Genomic DNA, 19,251 nt, shown 5'->3' on the forward strand with positions numbered 1-19,251 from the left:
CATCAAGATGGCGTTTCATCGTAGCGTCTTGTTGCCAAGCAACGCGTTCTCCCACCAATTTTAATGGTTTCCTTCTATTCCATACTTCACTGATATTAACGTAGCAATATTGTTCGGCAATAAGTAGTACTTTGTCTTACTTCAGTGACGTCACGTATATAAATTAGTGTAGAAAATTCTTCGGCAACCTTAAATTGGTTCTTGTTGCAAAGTGGAGTTGTTCCGTCTGTTATTTTGTTTTATTAATAATTTTTTTATATATTACTTTTCATTCAAAAAGTTTCATATTTTTATTAAAAAATGGCAGATTATTTAGATGCTGAAGCAGAAGAAAGTGAGGTGAGTAATAAAATATAAAATAACGATATTTGATTTTACATAACCTAATAACGTTTCGATTATATGATATTGTAGGAAGAGGAGGAACTCGATGTTAACGAAAGAAAAAAACTTAAAAAATTAAAAGCTATGCAAGATAGTGATGATGAAGATGACGATGAAGGTAATTAGTATAAAAAATGCATTTATATACTATCTCTAATTAAATATATTTAAATATGTTATATTTTCTAAAATATCTGTTTGAAAGTTCTAGAAAAAACGATATTTAAAAAACTATAGCAATTTATACAATATTAATATTCAAAATGTATGTACGGGATATACGGATGTTCGAAATTATAGTTCGAATTCGAATTGAAAATTTTTTTTTATTTTGGGCGGGATTCCAAAACTTTTCTGGCATATAAAGTAATTTCAAAATTTGAAATACAATTTGAAATTATTTATGTACTTTCAAAATTCTGTCTAACTCGATCGAAGATCAGATATTCATAATATTATTAATATATTAAATATTTATCATTTTAAATTTAAAATTTTTGTTTAAATTTTACTTATCTTTAATATGAATAGAAGACGAAGGAGAAGTTCCAGGGCTTATTGATGATAATCCAATTGAAGATGATAATGATGGAGAAGATAGCGATGGATCTGATTATTCTAGAAAACGTAAAAAAAGTGATGATGAAGATTTTGATGATCGTTTAGAAGATGAAGATTATGATCTACTTGAAGAAAATTTAGGAGTTAAAGTTGAAAGGGTATATATAATTGCAAAAAAAAAAATATTTCATATAATTTCACAATTTTTTAATATGATTTTATTTTTTTAGAAACGTCGTTTTAAACGTTTGCGAAGAATACAAGATGAAGAATCAGAAGGAGAAGAAGAAAGAGAAGTAGATGATGAAAGAGATGCCATTGCAAATGAATTATTTCAAGGCTCTGGAGAAGTAATTTTAAAATAAGATTTATATGTGATTTAATAATATATTGTAAAAGAAATTAAATAATCATTTATTATTCTTATAGGAAGATGAAGAAAGAAGTGAAGTTAGTCACAGAGGTGAAGTGGAAGGATTTGACGAGGAAGAAAGTGAAGATGAGGATGATTTCATTGTGGATGGTGATGGAATACCTATAGCTGAGAAAAGAAAGAAAAAAAAACCTATTTTTTCTGATGCGTAAGAATTTTTTGCATTATAAATATAATAATATAGAACATAACATGTTATGATATAATATATATTAATTATTTATATATTTATTACAGTGCATTACAAGAAGCTCAAGATATTTTTGGTATAGATTTTGATTATGATGAATTTGGAAAATATGGAGAAGATGAGTTTGAAGATGAAGAAGATGAAGAAGAAGATGATTATATTCATGATGAGATAGAAGATCGACCAAGACGGTCAAAACAACATCTTAAAAAAAAGAGTACAAAAAAAAGTATCTTTGAGGTATATGAACCTAGTGAACTTATACGTGGTCATTTTACTGATATAGATAATGAGGTAATTATTAAAAATAACACTAATTTATCATCAATATTTATAAATAATATTTGAACTATATTAATATATGTACTTTAGATTCGTACAACAGACATTCCTGAACGCATGCAACTTCGCGCTGTTCCTATTACATCAACTATAGAAGGTTCGGATGAATTAGATCTTGAAGCAGAATGGATATACAAACAGGCATTTTGTCAACCGACAATTTCAATACAAGATGCTCATCTTAATGAAGAAGCTAAAGAAAGAGCTAGAAAAGGTCCTCAGACAGTCAACAAAATTAAAAAAGCTTTAGATTTCATGCGTAATCAAAACTTTGAAGTTCCATTTATATCATTTTATAGAAAAGAATATGTTTTACCAGAGTTAAATATTAATGATTTGTGGAAAATTTATAAGTTTGATATGAAATGGTGTCAACTTAAACAAAGAAAGGAAAATTTATTGAAATTGTTTGAAAAAATGAGAAATTTTCAATTAGATGAGATTATGAAAAATCCAGATGCTCCATTATCTGATAACATACGAATTATTAAAGATGATGATATTGAACGACTTAAAAATATCCAGACTTTTGAAGAACTGAATGATGTTTATCGACATTTTATGTTATATTATAATGAGGATGTATCAGTTATGCAAGAAGATGTACGCAAAAAAGAAAAAGAAGCGCAAAAAAAAGCTAAATTAGAAAAAAGAAAAAAACAAATCGAAGAAGCTGAAGAAAATGGAGAAGATTTTCCTGAAGAAATTGCAGATGTAGATGATGAAGAAGAAGAAATAGACGAATCATTAAAAAAGCCAATTAGGAAAGGTCCTTATTATATTTGTAAAAAGGCTGGCTTAGATGGATTGGCTAAAAGATTTGGTCTCTCTCCAGAACATTTTGCTGAAAATCTTCGAGATAATTATCAACGCCATGAAGTAGATCAAGATCCAACAGAACCTGCAATAGTAGCAAATGATTTTTGTTCAGCAATTTTTAACACGAATGAAGAAGTACTTAAAGCTGCACAATTAATGGTTGCAATTCAATTAGCGCATGAACCATTAGTACGCAAATGTGTTAGAGAAATGTATATGGAGAGAGCAAAATTATCTATAAAACCAACTAAAAAAGGAATAAAAGAGATAGATGAGGCTCATGCCATTTATGGATTAAAATATGTTAAAAATAAGCCTGTACGAGATCTTGTTGGTGATCAATTTTTAAAACTAATTATAGCAGAAGAAGATAAATTAGTTACACTTTCTTTTAGTGATATAATAGAAGGAAATACTAGCAATAATTATATTGATGAAATAAAGCAGCTATATTATAGAGATGAATTTAGTAAAAGTGTACAGGATTGGAATACATTAAGAACTGGTAGTGTTGAAATAGCTTTAAATCGTATTATAATACCGCAATTGAAAAAAGAATTGCGATCTAATCTTTTAGTAGAGGCAAAAGAATGCGTTATGAAAGCTTGTTGCCGCAAAATGTACAATTGGATAAAAATTGCTCCATATACTTGTGAATTTCCTGAGGAAGATGATGAAGAATGGAATACTAGTAAAGGAATTCGTGTGATGGGTGTAGCTTATGTGCCTGATCCATCTCAAGCTGCTTTTACTTGTATAATTTCTCCAGATGGAGAATGTACTGATTATTTAAGATTACCACATATATTAAAACGTAAAAATAGTTTTAGGGATAATGAAAAAGTATTAAAAGAAGCTGATTTATTAGCAATTAAAAATTTTATTGCTACAAAAAAACCACATGTTGTGATAGTAAGTGGTGAAACTAGAGAAGCGTTAATGATAGTAGCTGATATAAAAGAATGTATATCTAATCTTATAGAGGAAGAACAATATCCTTCAATTAAAGTGGAAATATGTGATAATGAACTTGCTAAAGTTTATGCAAATAGTAATAGAAGTATATCTGAATTTAGAGATTACCCAGAACTATTAAGACAAGCTATATCTTTAGCAAGAAGAATACAAGATCCTTTGTTAGAGTTCTCTCAATTATGTACAATTGATGAAGAAATTCTGTGCCTTAAATATCATTCTTTGCAAGATCAACTTTCTAAAGAGGATCTTATAGAAAATTTATATTTAGAATTTATAAATCGTATAAATGAAGTGGGAGTAGATTTAAATAGAGCAGTTCAACAGCCTTATACAGCAAATTTAGTACAATTTGTATGTGGTTTAGGACCCAGAAAAGGACAAGCTCTAATTAAGATTTTAAAGCAAACTAATCAAAGATTAGAAAATAGAACACAACTTATAACAGCATGTCATATGGGACCTAAAGTATTTGTCAACTGTGCTGGTTTTATTAAAATTGATACAAATAGTTTAGGGGACAGCACAGAGGCATATGTAGAAGTTCTAGATGGTTCGCGTGTACATCCTGAGACATATGAATGGGCTAGAAAAATGGCAGTAGATGCTTTAGAATATGATGATGAAGATGCAAATCCCGCTGGAGCTTTAGAAGAAATTCTTGAATCACCAGAAAGATTAAAAGATTTAGACCTGGATGCATTTGCAGAAGAACTTGAAAGACAGGGTTTTGGAAATAAGTGCATTACTCTTTATGATATAAGAGCTGAACTTAATTGTAGATACAAAGATCTTCGTATATCTTATCAATCTCCAAATACTGAAAAATTATTCGATATTTTGACTAAAGAAACTCCAGAAACTTTTTATGTTGGTAAATTAGTTTTGGCTACAGTTGTTGGTATAAGTCATAGAAAACCACAAGGAGAACAATTAGATCAAGCAAATCCTGTTCGAAATGATGAAACTGGATTGTGGCAATGTCCATTTTGTTTAAAAAATGATTTTCCAGAATTGTCTGAGGTATGGAATCATTTTGATGCTGGTGCATGTCCAGGAAAAGCAACTGGAATTCGTTTAAGATTAGATAATGGAATATCTGGTTATATTCATGTAAAAAATTTATCTGACAAACATGTCGCTAATCCAGAAGAAAGAGTATGTGTTGGACAAGTAATTCATTGTCGTATAATAAAAATCGAAGTAGAACGATTTAGCGTTGAATGCACTAGCAAAACCAGCGATCTTGTTGATAAAAATCATGAATGGAGGTAATCATGAATGTTTTAATAAATAATTATATTTTACTTATAAATTTTCATAATTTCTATAAGTAATATTTTATTTATACTGTTATTTTTAGACCACAGCGAGATGTTTATTATGATACAGAAGCAGAAGACAAAGATATAAAAACTGAAGAAGATACTAAGAAAGTGCAACAAAGACAAACTTATGTAAAAAGAGTTATAATTCATCCCAATTTTTATAATATTGGTTTTGCAGAAGTTGAAAAATTAATGCAAACTATGAAACAAGGAGAAGCAATAATACGACCTAGTAGTAAAGGAGCTGATCATTTGACTGTAACATGGAAAGTTACAGACAATATTTATCAACATATCGATATAAGAGAAGAAGGAAAAGAAAATACATTCTCTTTGGGTCGCAGTTTATGGATTGGCAATGAAGAATTTGAAGATTTAGATGAAATTATTGCAAGACACATTAATCCAATGTCTGCCTACGTTTCGGAATTAATAGATTTTAAGTATTATAAATCAAATATAGAGGGGATTAAAGATAAAGCAGAAGAAATTTTAAAGGAACAAAAAAAGCAAAATCCTGGTGGAATACCATATATTGTATCTGCCGCTAAAGTATGAAAATATTTAATATTTATTAATATTCTCAATTAAATTTCTTCATTCTTTAAATTTCTTATTTTTATATTTTAGAACTATCCTGGAAAATTTTTACTTTCGTATTTACCACGAACTCGTTGTCGTCATGAATATATCACCGTGTCGCCTGATGGATTTCGATTTAGAGGTCAAATGTTTAGTAGATTAAGCGATTTATTCCGTTGGTTTAAGGAACATTTTAGAGATCCTATACCAGGTCAAAGTACACCTGGTACTCCACATGGAGCTATGACTTCTAGAACACCATATAATGGTACTACTCCTGGAGTAAATGGTAAATTTTATGATATTATTAAAATATTAAATCATTATGATAATTTTTGTTATATTGAAATTATTTTTATATTATTATATTATTATATTATTTTATATTTTTTCAGGAGTGAATCCAGATACAATACAGAGAGTAGCACAAAATATGCCACATCATATGCTACATTCTCTCTCAAAAGTAGCAAATCATACTCCACATCATTATCCACCATATACTCCAGGTGCTGCTAGTATCAGTAATTATGGTGTTTATGGAAGTACACCATATACACCTTCCGGCCAAACTCCGTTTATGACTCCATACCATACACCACATCATCCACAAACACCCAGTCATGCTCAAGGACCATTTTTACAACCAATTCCTCCGGCAAATTCACATAGAACTACAAGATCACACAGATCTGCTTCTAACTCTTCTAATGCAACAAATTGGTCAAAAGCCGCGGAAGCATGGGCTCGATCAAAGCAATCTACTTCCAAAGAATTGTAAGTATAATTATTTTTAATTATTCAAATTAAATATTCAAAATAAATATTTAGATATTTAAATATTAATAAAATATTATTTTTCTAATTTTAATAGTAGTACTCCAAAATATGACGAATCTACAAGGAAAACACCACGAAATCAAGAAATTCAAAATGAGAGGGCAACTCCACGCAATAGAACACCATCTGTTCGTACTCCGTCTTACAAATCTCCTAGAGGAACTCCATTTACAAATTCTAGTCCTCGGAGTATGTCTCTAAGTGGAGATGGTACTCCTTTATATGATGAAAGTTGAGGCAATAATATATTTTATATGTAGCTAGGACAATTGGTTACCTGAAATTATACTCTACTTTATTAACAAAAAAACAAGAGTAAGTTAAAACAAATGTATATGTTCGTATTTTCTAATTAATCTAAAACATTTTCTATAATGTTAAATACGTATTTATTATATGTATAAATTATACATTTTTTTCTAGAATTTTTTTCTAGATTTATTACGAATTTTACAATCGTGATCAAAAGATATTTAATCTTTTTGCGACTATAATATAATGAATATATTTCTTTATCATAATGTCACTTAGATGATATTATGGACGAGATCTTGCGCCAATTTTTGTTATAATTGAAATTGAATAGAATCAATTTAATGTCAATTTTATACTTCCGTCTAGTAAACATTATATTTTATTGCAATATTTAGTTCTTTCTCTCTCTCTCTCTCTTTTTTTTCTTTTTTTACGTATATATAAAGTTTAAAATATTCTACCTCAATGAAATTTTCAAATAATCAATTCTAAATAATATATATTTGCTCAATATATCATTTAGTTCTATAAATTATATTATTCAGATACTGCCCTAATCAAGAAATATACATAATATACATAAATTTTATTTGTATAATAAAATCGATTTGATATTAATGTATTAGCTAGTATATTCAATTTTGACATATATTTTATTATGAACATTAGTAACATTAAAGATGTACTAAATAAAATGTCTTTTTTTTTAATCACAATTTATAAATTACAATTTTATTTATAGATATTATATTCATTCAATTTTAATATTTTTTCATTTTTATTGTTTTACCAATATAATATATATTTGATTTGATCAAATGAAAAAAATGCAATGTGCAATATATTCAAAAAAAATATAATAACACAAAATATTATATATCTAGATATTATATAGTTGAATATTTTGCTAAATATTTTATACAATGATTTTTTGATAATTTATTAAATAATTTTAACAATTTAAGTTGATTGTTGATCTTAGATCTTTATTAAATTAATAAAATTTTACATTTTTAAATAATAAGTGGAAAATATTGTTTAGTTAAAGTCTTAACGAATATATTGCGTTTTCTTGTAAAATTATCGAAACCAGTTATAACAACTCCACCATATTTGGAACGAATTTTTACGTTCTTATGGTCGCACAACGGTCACAACATCCTACACATTAATACATACGTTGCTAGAGATGTAGACATATGATTCATCCAGAATGATTTTTTTTTAAACTGTGTGATCGTATCTCGGTCGAAAATATGGACACATGTATGTTTATAAATTTATATTTTTCTAATATTATATTTAATATACATTTAATATGAATTATTTTTATAAAAATTAATAAATTTTGCAATATTTTTAATTTAATATAAAATGTATGTAAAAAATTCATTTTATATTTTAAATTCGTAAATGAACTCATTATCATTGGACATTATTGAATTATTACAAATATATAATTAGTGATAATTTCTTGTTGACAAAAATAAATATTTTAATAAAATAATACAACGTTAAAATTATAACAAAATTGTCAAATTACAATTATAAAAAATATAAATAAAACAGTGTTTACGTCGTTTAGATATATTTACAACGATCATCTTTTAAACGATGAAAACAGTACTGCGAATGCGTGGTAAAGGATTCACATGACACGTCCTGTTACAATTCAGCCAACGCTTCAAATTCAAACTAACCAATGACGATGAACCGATCACTAAGCTCGACCAATGAAAACTCCCGAACATTCGAGCACTTTGACAAAATGTACGTATGTGTCGTACGTGTAGCCAAATGTTAACCAGTGTGAATCGTTGGTTACACAAAGATACTTGCATGTCGCAATAAAAGCAGCCAGCAAGTCCAGCGACCGTTCAGATCTCCTAGCATTATCCAGTGTATTGGTGATCGTTTCTATTTCTAGTATCTATCGTATTGTTCAATAATCGTTTCTTTGTTCTTTTAAAGGAAAAACAGGTAAGTTAAATGTTTATTTCCAATCTATAACGATAAGTTTGTTTGGTGACAAAGAGACGCCACGAATAGGAACAAAGAGATCTCGCTTATCCACTTTTATACTTAATCAATGTTCAATACGAAACAAAGAAAGTGCCGTTGTTTTTTTTTTTTTTACAATAATCCTAAACGTCATCTTCCGCATTCGATTTGTAATTTAACTGCAATACGTTTTTTTGAATGTGATCATGCGTAGAAGTAATCATAACTTCAAGTTTCTTTGATTGTGTTTAAATAATTTTGTTAAAATACATATTTCTCAAAAAATATAAAAAAGAATATTTTTTATGTCATGAAATTATATATTGAATATTATTGAATATATTGAAATATATATATATATATACACATATATACACATATATATATATATACATATATACATATCTGATTTTTTGATTGTTCTATTGTGCAAATAATTTTGAAAAATTTCGAATGTCGTTTATTTTGTTTGGTATAGAATTAATATAGAAATAACAAATACATCATACAATATAATTTTTCCCTTATCGTATCTTCAAAAGTATATATCATATATACAATACAAAATATTTCAATTTTTTTCATTTTTCAAATTTAGTCATAATGTATAAATAGCGTACATTTTTCTTACATACTTCCTTTGTTTGAAATAAGTTTCACGCATGACATTATTGTAATAAAAATGATTAAATATAATAAATACGTATATATTAAATTAAGAGGAAAATATTTATAGAAAATTGAACTAGTTTTAATCTCAGTTTATAAAATCAGATATATTATTTTACAGTGACATACAGTTATTGCCATAATGGCTGCGGCTACTGAATCGCACGTTAATGAATGTAAGTGACAAGATTTCTGTATAAAAATTTTTCATATTAATTTCTAAAAATAATAACAAAATAATAATTTTCATAATTAATATTTTTAATTTATATAATATATTTTCTTGAATTTAAAAAAAAATCAATTATACGATATATTTATAGGTAGAAGATATACCTTCTTATAATATATAAATGTTTAATTTTTCATTGTATCATTAATCATTTTATGATTAATGATTCAATTTTATTTTAAAGATTTGAATAATATAACTTATTAAATATTATATATACGAATATTTGTACACTTGTATACAAATTAATAAGTATAGTATAAGTGTTACATATTAATGTGATTGATTATATGACTATTGAATGCATGTTATGTTTAATGACTTTTTCAAGTCATTATTTCTGACGAATTTCCAGAATTGTTATGAATCATGAACCCAAATTTTATGCTAAAAAGAGGTTGTTCATGAATCAAGCGTAATATTTTTGCACGTTCAATAATAAACTCAGCATAACAAAGGATTGTTAATCAAAGACAATTTAGATGGGAATAGGAATACACCCTAAAGCAGCGAAAAGTAGATAGTTGCCAAGAAGAGGTCAGAGCCCTCCATTGGCGTCCTCGGAGGAGTGTAGTCTGCAGTTCGCCGTGGCAACTGCAGCTTGATTCAACTGCAGTGCTCGAACGCTTTTCAGTGGTTCTCAATTATGAAAATTTCACTAAATTTTTTTCGATAAATCATTATTGTGATATTTTCATATTTGAAAATTAAATATTTATTTTATATTTAATAAAGATTAATTATTTTAATTTTTTTTAAGTATATACTCAAAATATATATTTATTTTATGTCTGATTTCAGAAATTGATTTTGGAATTTAAAAAATAAAATTTGCATTGTTCGTAAAATTATTCTTATATTTCAAACAAAATAATTCAATTTCGATAAAAAGTATTTTTTTGCAGAATAAAGTTTCATATAAAATTCATATAATAATTGAAAATATGACTAGAATATTATTATGAAGATTATTTTATACATCGCCTGATTGATATCAATTTCGATACGAATAATTATATGGAGAACAATTTTATTGATCTCCCATTACCGGATACACAGTGTAACGGAACCCGCATAAGTGTTGCGTATCGATAAATAATGCTGTTTCACAATTGAACGCTGCGTCAATACTAACACGCGACTTAAACCTCGTTCGTCGCTCTTTTCACACTCTCTTCTTTCGATGTTGTGAAGAATGAGATTCAAGTTCCTCTTGCATTCGTGAAAGAGACTGGCTCTGGTCGACTTTAAACACCGTACACACGGTGACATTGAGGTGCGTAGGTTAATCCGATTGTCTGGTACAGCGTGCAAGATATATCGGGTGAAATGCCCATAATCATTTCCCCTCGGTGAAACTCACTGTTGAATTTCTTCCTTCCTTAAAGGGCATGCAATGATAAATCACGTTTTAAAACGATGCACTTTTCTTGACCAGACTCGATTTCGCTCGATTCTTTTTTCTTTTTTTTTTCTTTTTTATTAACTTTTAAAATTTTTAAATTTATTTAAATATAACGAGTAAGTGAAACTCATTAAATATAATCAAGAGATCAACATTCCATGAATTTGCTCTTTCTTTTCAATTAAATATATTTTCTAATTGCAATGGAATTATTACTATCTTATTTGCTTAATTGCAGAATAAGTTTTTTGGAATGGAGAAATATAATGATGTAATTTATAATTGTGCTGGATGAAATTTAAACAAAAAATGTTGGAAAGTTAAATGGAAAAATCTAAAAAAAAAATCTTGGTAAATATCAAGTCTCGATTTCTATTAGAATATATCACTTCGATTTCTGCGCAATTTACCACAGTTCGTGACCGGTGAAAAAAGGGTGACTGCATTATTAACATCGCCTATTCCCTCGTTCTGAGTTCTGAAAATATTCCACGATATCGATCCAGGTGTAGGAGATTCATTCACTTTATGGCGTATCCTTCGACCGTAATGCGTCACGGAATCCCGACATTGCGATTGTTCGATCGTTCTCCTGTCAAATGGAAAAGTTTACGGAACAACGATTATTGTCATTTGTGTCCCATATTTTCTCACTTCGATTACCTTTGGTATTGTCTATGATTTGTTTGAAATCATTTTCACGGTTTATTAAAATACCGTAACCGAATAAAAATTTGAAAAAATCAAGAAAATGAGTATAACAATCTAATCGTCTAAGAATAGAATGATATGTTGTGAATGATATGTTCATAGATAAAATAACAAATAATTTCGTAAAAAGGACAATCTATTTTAAATGTCAAATTATTAACAAAAAATATTGATGGATTTTTTTAGAAAGAGGTCGAGTTATCGAGACTTTTCAAGAGTCGAAGAAATAAGATCAAAAATTAAAATTTTTTTATATGTCGTGAAATTAATAAGTTTTTATATGTCTAAGTACATTGAAGTAAAATTCAAGTAGAAGTGCTTAACACGAATATCGGAACAATCGAAACAAGATTTCTCAGCATTCCACGAGTCCTCTTTAGGGGTGCATATTGCAAAATCGTCAATTCGAAGATCGTATTCTCGATGTCGCAGCTAAGCAAGGGCAGGATAGTGGTAGGGCTTGATTTATGAGAGACGCGAAATAGGGCGTTAGTTACGTAAAATCTTTTCGTATATTAAAATCGATAAACTGCGGAAAATTAATGAGTAACTTTAAAAAACTGAGATACTTCAATACTCATTCACGTACAATACTTCGATATTATTTAATTAAAAAATATTTTCTTTCAAAACCGTTGAATTTTACTTGAAAACTGATCGAATCGAAATGTGTAAAAATTTATATTCACGATGATGATCCATAATTGAATTTTTTAAATTTGCAAAGATCAAAGAACGCAAATATATATTTGGATAAATTGCAGAATTTTAGAAAGCTCGTGGAAAAAAAGATATCGTTCATTGATCAGTAAGCATTGGTACAGGGTTGAGCCAAAATATAAGAGGCTCGACGGTGGTTGGGGTTGGACAGATGGTATTTTACGCCTCCACATAGGCTTCCACACGTGCCTAGCGACCGGCACCTAGCCGGGTCCACGATATAGGTATGTTAAGGCCGTTCGAGGTGGAAGTTGGAGGTTGGAGGTTAGTAGAGGTGGAAGGGTGGCTTGTCGTCGGGTAGGCTGTTCGCTGCAGCGTGGGGTGGTCCGCCGCGACTAGGGGCGCAAGAGGCGCCAGTGGGTGGATATTGAGCGACGCCGGGCGTCGTGGCGCACTGTGCGGATCAGTCGCCCTCCAGCCACCGCCCCAGATACGAGTTTAACCACTTCCGGCCCTCCTCTTTGCTCGGACGTGTCCTCTCGCCGATTCTTTTGCGCTCCCTCTTTTCATTGTCGTAGTCGTTTGCCGAGCTTGTTTAATTTCGCTAAATACGGAGCGCAGTTCGCGCGTAACAGCTAATAACTCAATATCAGAAATATGTTGATCGGTCTTGTGCGCGACTCAGTGCTGCAGTGCTTCTGTCATAGCTGCAAAGCACCCTTGGGCATCATAGGTGAGTGCTCTGTTCGCCACTTCTTATTATAATTGGGAAGAAAGATGCAACCGTTTTTCGTATTCTAGTTTTTCCTTTTTATATTCCTATGATAATTCGTGTACTGTACGGAGCTAGAAGAAGGGAGGAGTCGATACAATGGTGAATGACTCCTCGGTCGAAGTGATGAGAAAGATTTCTTTTAATCCAATTTATGATATCTTTGCATTTATTTCAACATGGGATTTTCTTACCTCTATCCGCTATCTTCACCAATACCAATCAACTTTAAAATCACCATTGTTAAACCGATTTTGTAAAAATATGTAATTATTTTATTTATTTATATTATTTATTTTACTAGACCTACTTTTTAATTTGTAAACTATTAAGAATTTTCTTTTTTTCAACGATGGTCGAATATGCCATATTCGAATTAATTTGATACATGAAGAGGCGAAGCAATTTCCTGTTTTCTTTAAACGTCCTCTTGTTAAATATACGCGTTTTGAACTTGATGGTATATTTTTACCGCAGTCAACGATGGTCGATATTATGTTGGTATCGTATTATCCCAGGTAGCTGCAGTTCGATCAATTTCTTCTCTATCTTCTACTAATCGGTATCTATTGTATATTATCATCGATTAGTGCTGCTGATCTACCGTAAAAATTTAATTGGTAATATCATTATTCTCCATTTTTATTTTAATTTAATATTTTAATTTGTTTTGAAATTACTTTTGTTTTATTATTTTCTAGTTTGCACCACTTCACTAGAATGATAATGTAATTAAGTCCATTTTTCCCTTTTTAATTTATGAATTGCATCGAATTTCTGCATGTATTTAGAAAAATTGCAGAAATAGTCGATAACGCACGTGCTCGATGGAAAGCTTCTATACAACGATCGGGGTGCGGCCCAAGATGGCCACCTTCGGTTGTTAACCGATAGTGAGGAGACGGTTGCATCGATTTCCCGATAATTAAAACGCGATTCCTGTTTTCCTGGTCCCTACAGTAATACGCCACTCATTGATTCTCAATTTTCGAAGCGGGAGATAGAAGGGGCAATGCTCCCTTCAAGAAGCCCAGCGGCAAAGGAAAGCCGCGAACCAAACAGCCGAAGAAAGTAAAGTTTATTAGTGAGTATATGCCGCTTTTTAATCGACAAATCTCGCCATTGAACTATTAACTTTTAATTTCTATAATCAACTTAATCATTTGAATTAAATTTAATTATAATATTTATCTTTTAATTAAAAAATCGCTTATAGTTAACAGCTAATGATATAGAAAAAATCAAAGATTAAGGTAGAAAACTTTATTATTGAATATCTTGATATATTTCTGTTTTTAGCATAGCATTTTGTTGATTGAAACGTGGATAAGCTTTCGATCGATTATCCGTGTATTCGCTGGAAAGTGCAACGAACTCGTGACAAACAGTCGCCAATCTATCGTTGATAAATTATAAATCGAAACCGGCAAATGTCGGAAGAACACTTTGATATGGTGTACGTAGGGTGGCTACTGAAATGTGCGTGTGTCGACGCTAGACGTCGCGGCGCCTAAAGACAATCGTCCCGTAGGCTGATCGATCTTTCCTTCTCGCGTCTCTGAGTCATACTTCCGTAATTGCCTCGTGTACTTCGAACGAAGTCGAGTTGGATGGAATAAATGGAATGGAGAAATTTTTTGCTAAAATGGCTTATATCTCGTCGACCTGGCAGACGGATGTTTTTAATTCCATTGTGTTTGATAGGAAACAATATGTAAAATAGCGAAGAAATATAAAGATGCTGTTGTTACGCATATACAAATTTTGGTTACGTTACAAGTGGCGATAATTAATTTATTTTATAATTCTGTAATTAGTTGATATGATGAAAATTAATCGTTGAATTATATTAAAACATTCAAATAATTTCTTGTTTTATATTTACAACATTAGATATAAAACATATATATAAATACAAGTATTATATATTTAATATTATAATATTATAATATTTATATTAATAATATTTTTTAGAATATATTAATATTTTTTACATACATTAATTAATATTTAAGTAATAATTTCATTGAATCATCAATATCTTTACTAATTTATTTTATTTATTAATGCGTCATAGCAACTGAGATTCGATGCCAAGAGAAATCGAAGGGTGGATTGTGTTACGAGGTAATCTTAGCAGAACCAACAGTACCGAAAAGAGCACCGTCGCCCCCACAAACGAGTCCGACTCAACAAGTCGCTATTGAAGACAAGCTTCGAGCAGCAGAGGAAAGAAGACTTTCTTTGGAAGCTCATAAACTCGCTGCTCTTGCCGCTAAGCTTAGCAAAATTGAAGAAGCAGCTCGCAAAAAAGATGAACTTAGCGCTGCTTTCATCGCTGCGACTCGTGAATCTTTGGATGCTAAAATGAATAATACAGAAGAAAAGCGAGAGGCTCACATTGCAGAATTGAAGAATAAATTGAAAGAACACGTTAGTTGAACATTTTTTTTATATATATAATTTTATTATTTATCTATATTATTTATTTAATTTTATTATTATTAAATATCATTATTATTATTGTATTTTTGATTATAGTTAGAAAGTGTGGAAAAAACTCGTTTAAGTCTCGAACAACAAACTCAAGAAGTTCGTTGTGCCGTTGAAGAGAAGTTAAAATCTGCTGCTGCTCAACGTGATGAAAATATTAAAAAGATGCTGGATCGCCTTAAAGAACATGTTAGTATTATTGATTAATTTGTATTTATAAAATTATTTATATATGTTGTTTTATATTATATATTATTTAATTTTTTTGATTTTTAGGAGGAACAAGTAGCCCGTGTACGTCAAGGATTAACTGAGCGCGTACAGCAACTTGAATCCCAAATTCAAGGCAAATTGGATCAAGCTCACGAACGTCGTCAGAATCTCGAACGTGAACAGAAAGAAAAGCTACGCAATCATGTAAGTCGTTTGTATATCATTCAGAATTAAAATATTAGTTTTATGAATTTTCTATTGGATTATTTTTGCTAGTATCAGAAAGGATTTCTCGCTTCTGTAAAATTAGTATGCGATTCAGTCAAGTTTCGAAAATACAGGATATGTAGGAATGTAATTTTCTAAACTTGGCTTTTTTTATTAGTGGAAATCCTTTCTTACATTTTGTAGACAATGTTACCCAATAAGGGAATTTGAAATGGTCATTTAGAACACTGTGAAGATAGCAAAAGTGCGTCAGATAGCAGAATGCGCCACGAGAGAACTTCTGGTGAAAAAGTTCGAATTTGACAAGAGGGTTTCTACTGCGGAGCAGAACCGACAGCGAGAGATTCAACGTCGTGTGCAGGCTATTCGCCAGCATGTAATTTCGTCCTTTTTTTGTTGATTCAATATTCTTATTGTCTCTGATTGAGTTTCACTGATTAAGTTTCAGTAGAAATTCTATGACTTCATTAGGCTACAATTATTAGAATTTTTAATCAATTTTAATCGTGCTTCACCATATTATGTTGCAGAAAATCTTCATTATAGGAATTCTGTTTATATTATGTATAATTATATATCTAATTTTTTTATCATTTTCTTTTCAGCATGATCCTGCATTTATGAGCTATTATACTTTATAATAGATGTTAGCTTAATATGAGTATTAGCATGACATAATTAAACATTTTTAATTTAAAATAGATGATCCTTATAAATTTTCAGTTTAAATTATCATTTCTTTTTTCTTTTCCTAAAGGAGAGGCGTGCGGAGATGGTAAGACAGAATAAGGCAGCTCTATCTGAACAATCTGCTTTGCCTGCTGAAAAGGAGACTGCTAGCTCTGGGTAAAAACCTTATTCTTAATTGCAATCCTCGTTAAAATATCTTTTCATCGTTACAAAATCGAGGAAAGAGGAGAGCGGGATTTGACTACAAGCTTGCAGAGTCACTCGCTGAATAGATCATCGGAGTTATGTGTTTAAACCTTGAAATAAACTAAGGAGTTGCACTCGCTGTGCTTTATCAGACTCCATTACGCTTTGTGCCATTTTCGTTCGCTGAAAGAAAATTAAAGAACTTATGCAAGCGATTTAATAGTAGTTGAAGAAATTTGCAATTTTAATGATTTTATTTTATTACAATGGATGGGGAATTAAATATCCAGTTAGATAAAATATTCGAAATGATTAAAGAAACGTTTATATTGTGGAGAATTAATCAATTTTTCCTCTCACTTTCTACTTGTGCAAGGAATATCACTGCCTTTACCTAAATACACTTTTTTTTTTGTTTTTAAGTGTACACGAATATATGTACTAACATGTACGAATATTTGATTGAAAGATATGGCGTGTAAAATATTTTCAGTTATAACGTGCCTACCACTTACACAATTGTGGATCTTCTAAAAGATGGCATTAAAAATACCTTATGTATTGTGGTCGATTGTGTATGTCAATAATTAATATTTTATAATTCTTACTTATTAATACTTATTTTTGTATATTTTCTTTTTTATTAATAATTATATGATATTGTTGTTTAATCATTTATCTCATTAAAAAATTTATTTTATTTAAATTTAAAATCAAAAAACAAATGAAATCATAATCGTGATTATCGCATTCAAATGTTTACAATTTTTTATTCCTATTAATCATTTTTTTAACTCTTATATCTTTTTTATATAATTTTTTGGTGTTTTGTTCATTAAAATTTTGCTTTTAATCGTAGAATAATGATAGAATACTATCGCTACAATTAGATTTTAAGTGGTAATTGCGACCATATGTGTGTACACATACCATATATAATAACTATACATATGTATGTGTATGGTATGTGCCGACATGTAAGCACACTTATAATATATATAATAGTGCTTTATACTAGGCTTGAAAACTTTAAAACCATTTTGTACTCGATCATTGTAATATTACTGCGCTAACTGAAACAAGATTCACAAAATATGTAGTCTAATTGAATATGATAATATGATGCTTCTGTGATGACTTAATTATTTGTCAAAAATGTGTAGTGTTTAAGTGAGAATGTGAGAGAGAGAACGGAGGAGAGAGAGAGACATTTAATTCCTCTATGCTTGAACGGATACCGTGGCTAGGGGCCTTAATTTTGTTCATATATATCATCGCTGGAAGTATTAAAAGTAAACACCGTACCGGAGCAAAGTTTTCGCAAATACTTTCGCAAATTTTTCTCGTAATGTAATAGGCAGCTAATGGTTCCTCGGCCTTTTTAGATATTCATATATATAGGGGATACCATAAACGAGAAGAAACTTTTAGCTCTGGTCACAGTATCGTCATAAGAGAAAGAGATAAAAAGAAGATATGTCGCAGTGATATTGATACCTTACTATCTTAGGTATTGAAATTGCACAGAAAATTTTTACAAAGGGCTATTGCAAATTAATGCGAAGAAAAAAAATTAATTAAAAAAAGAGATTGAAAAAGAAAACATTAGAATTTTTATGTCGACGAATATACAACTGTAACACTTATATTGCCGAGTGTTGCGGTTAATTTGTCACGTGTTGCAACATCAAGAAAAAAGACAAAAGATTTCATTTTTCTTGCGGTTATGACAAGTGATGAATAACGTCTATTTTTGCATAATTGTTGTGATCTTTTGCAAAATGTATTTCGTATAATTATTATATAGATGCCCGACGTATGTATATTATGATTGTCCTCTCTTCAATTTGCGTTATAATATATAAATATATATATATATATATAGATTTCTATGCGATGGTATATATATATGTAATATGGTTACTAATGTACGTATGGTTTCTTGTGAGCTTTGGTAATTGTCTTATAGTGGAGCGACAGAAGCAAATCAATTGCAAAACCATTATTACAAAATAAATTTCTATTGGAACAAAAAAGATATCGCGAGAAACCAATTTTTTAATAATATATCGGTTGCCTTCGACATTTATTTAAGCTTTAGTTGAAATAATATGTGTTTAAAAAAAAGAGAATCTCATTGTGTGAAGTAAAAGGCCATACCTACACGCACTTATGTTAATTTGTTTTTTATTACAAGTACCCTTTTAATTATTTCTTTTTGATTTATTTCATAAATTTGAGTATTATTATTTTACTAATTAAAACGTAATTTGATAGAGATA

General features: G+C 29.7%; 2 protein-coding genes across 7 annotated transcripts; both read left to right on the forward strand.

Moving 5' to 3' along the window:
• The first annotated feature begins 9 nt into the window (after positions 1-9).
• On the forward strand, positions 10-7,740 carry LOC107995122 (transcription elongation factor SPT6). 3 transcript variants are annotated; one of them, XM_028665381.2, is made up of 11 exons: positions 10-339; positions 415-502; positions 916-1,103; positions 1,176-1,295; positions 1,375-1,526; positions 1,616-1,862; positions 1,941-4,975; positions 5,068-5,584; positions 5,663-5,903; positions 6,010-6,391; positions 6,492-7,740. In XM_028665381.2, the coding sequence occupies exons 1-11, from the start codon at positions 301-303 to the stop codon at positions 6,688-6,690; spliced, it is 5,208 nt and encodes a 1,735-aa protein (XP_028521182.2). In that variant the 5' UTR covers positions 10-300; the 3' UTR covers positions 6,691-7,740. The 3 variants fall into 3 exon arrangements, with proteins under 3 accessions (XP_028521182.2, XP_061937886.1, XP_016907909.2); XM_062081902.1 differs by having other exon boundaries at positions 11-339; positions 919-1,103; positions 6,489-7,740; XM_017052420.3 differs by having other exon boundaries at positions 12-339; positions 6,489-7,740.
• A 776-nt stretch (positions 7,741-8,516) lies between these two features.
• LOC107995148 (putative golgin subfamily A member 6-like protein 3) lies at positions 8,517-19,142 on the forward strand. Of its 4 annotated transcripts, none has more exons than XM_017052481.3 (7): positions 8,520-8,689; positions 9,501-9,555; positions 15,237-15,592; positions 15,701-15,841; positions 15,929-16,069; positions 16,317-16,469; positions 16,851-19,142. In XM_017052481.3, exons 2-7 carry the CDS (start codon positions 9,522-9,524, stop codon positions 16,941-16,943), a joined length of 918 nt encoding a protein of 305 aa, XP_016907970.1. In that variant the 5' UTR covers positions 8,520-8,689; positions 9,501-9,521; the 3' UTR covers positions 16,944-19,142. The 4 variants fall into 4 exon arrangements, with proteins under 4 accessions (XP_061937955.1, XP_016907970.1, XP_016907969.1 ...); XM_017052480.3 differs by lacking the exons at positions 8,520-8,689; positions 9,501-9,555 and adding exons at positions 11,946-13,120; positions 14,154-14,243; XM_062081971.1 differs by lacking the exon at positions 16,317-16,469 and having other exon boundaries at positions 8,517-8,689.
• Positions 19,143-19,251: the final 109 nt, after the last annotated feature.

Source organism: Apis cerana, linkage group LG11 (assembly GCF_029169275.1).
Source record: "Apis cerana isolate GH-2021 linkage group LG11, AcerK_1.0, whole genome shotgun sequence".
In the NCBI taxonomy this organism is placed as follows: Eukaryota; Metazoa; Arthropoda; class Insecta; order Hymenoptera; family Apidae; genus Apis; species Apis cerana.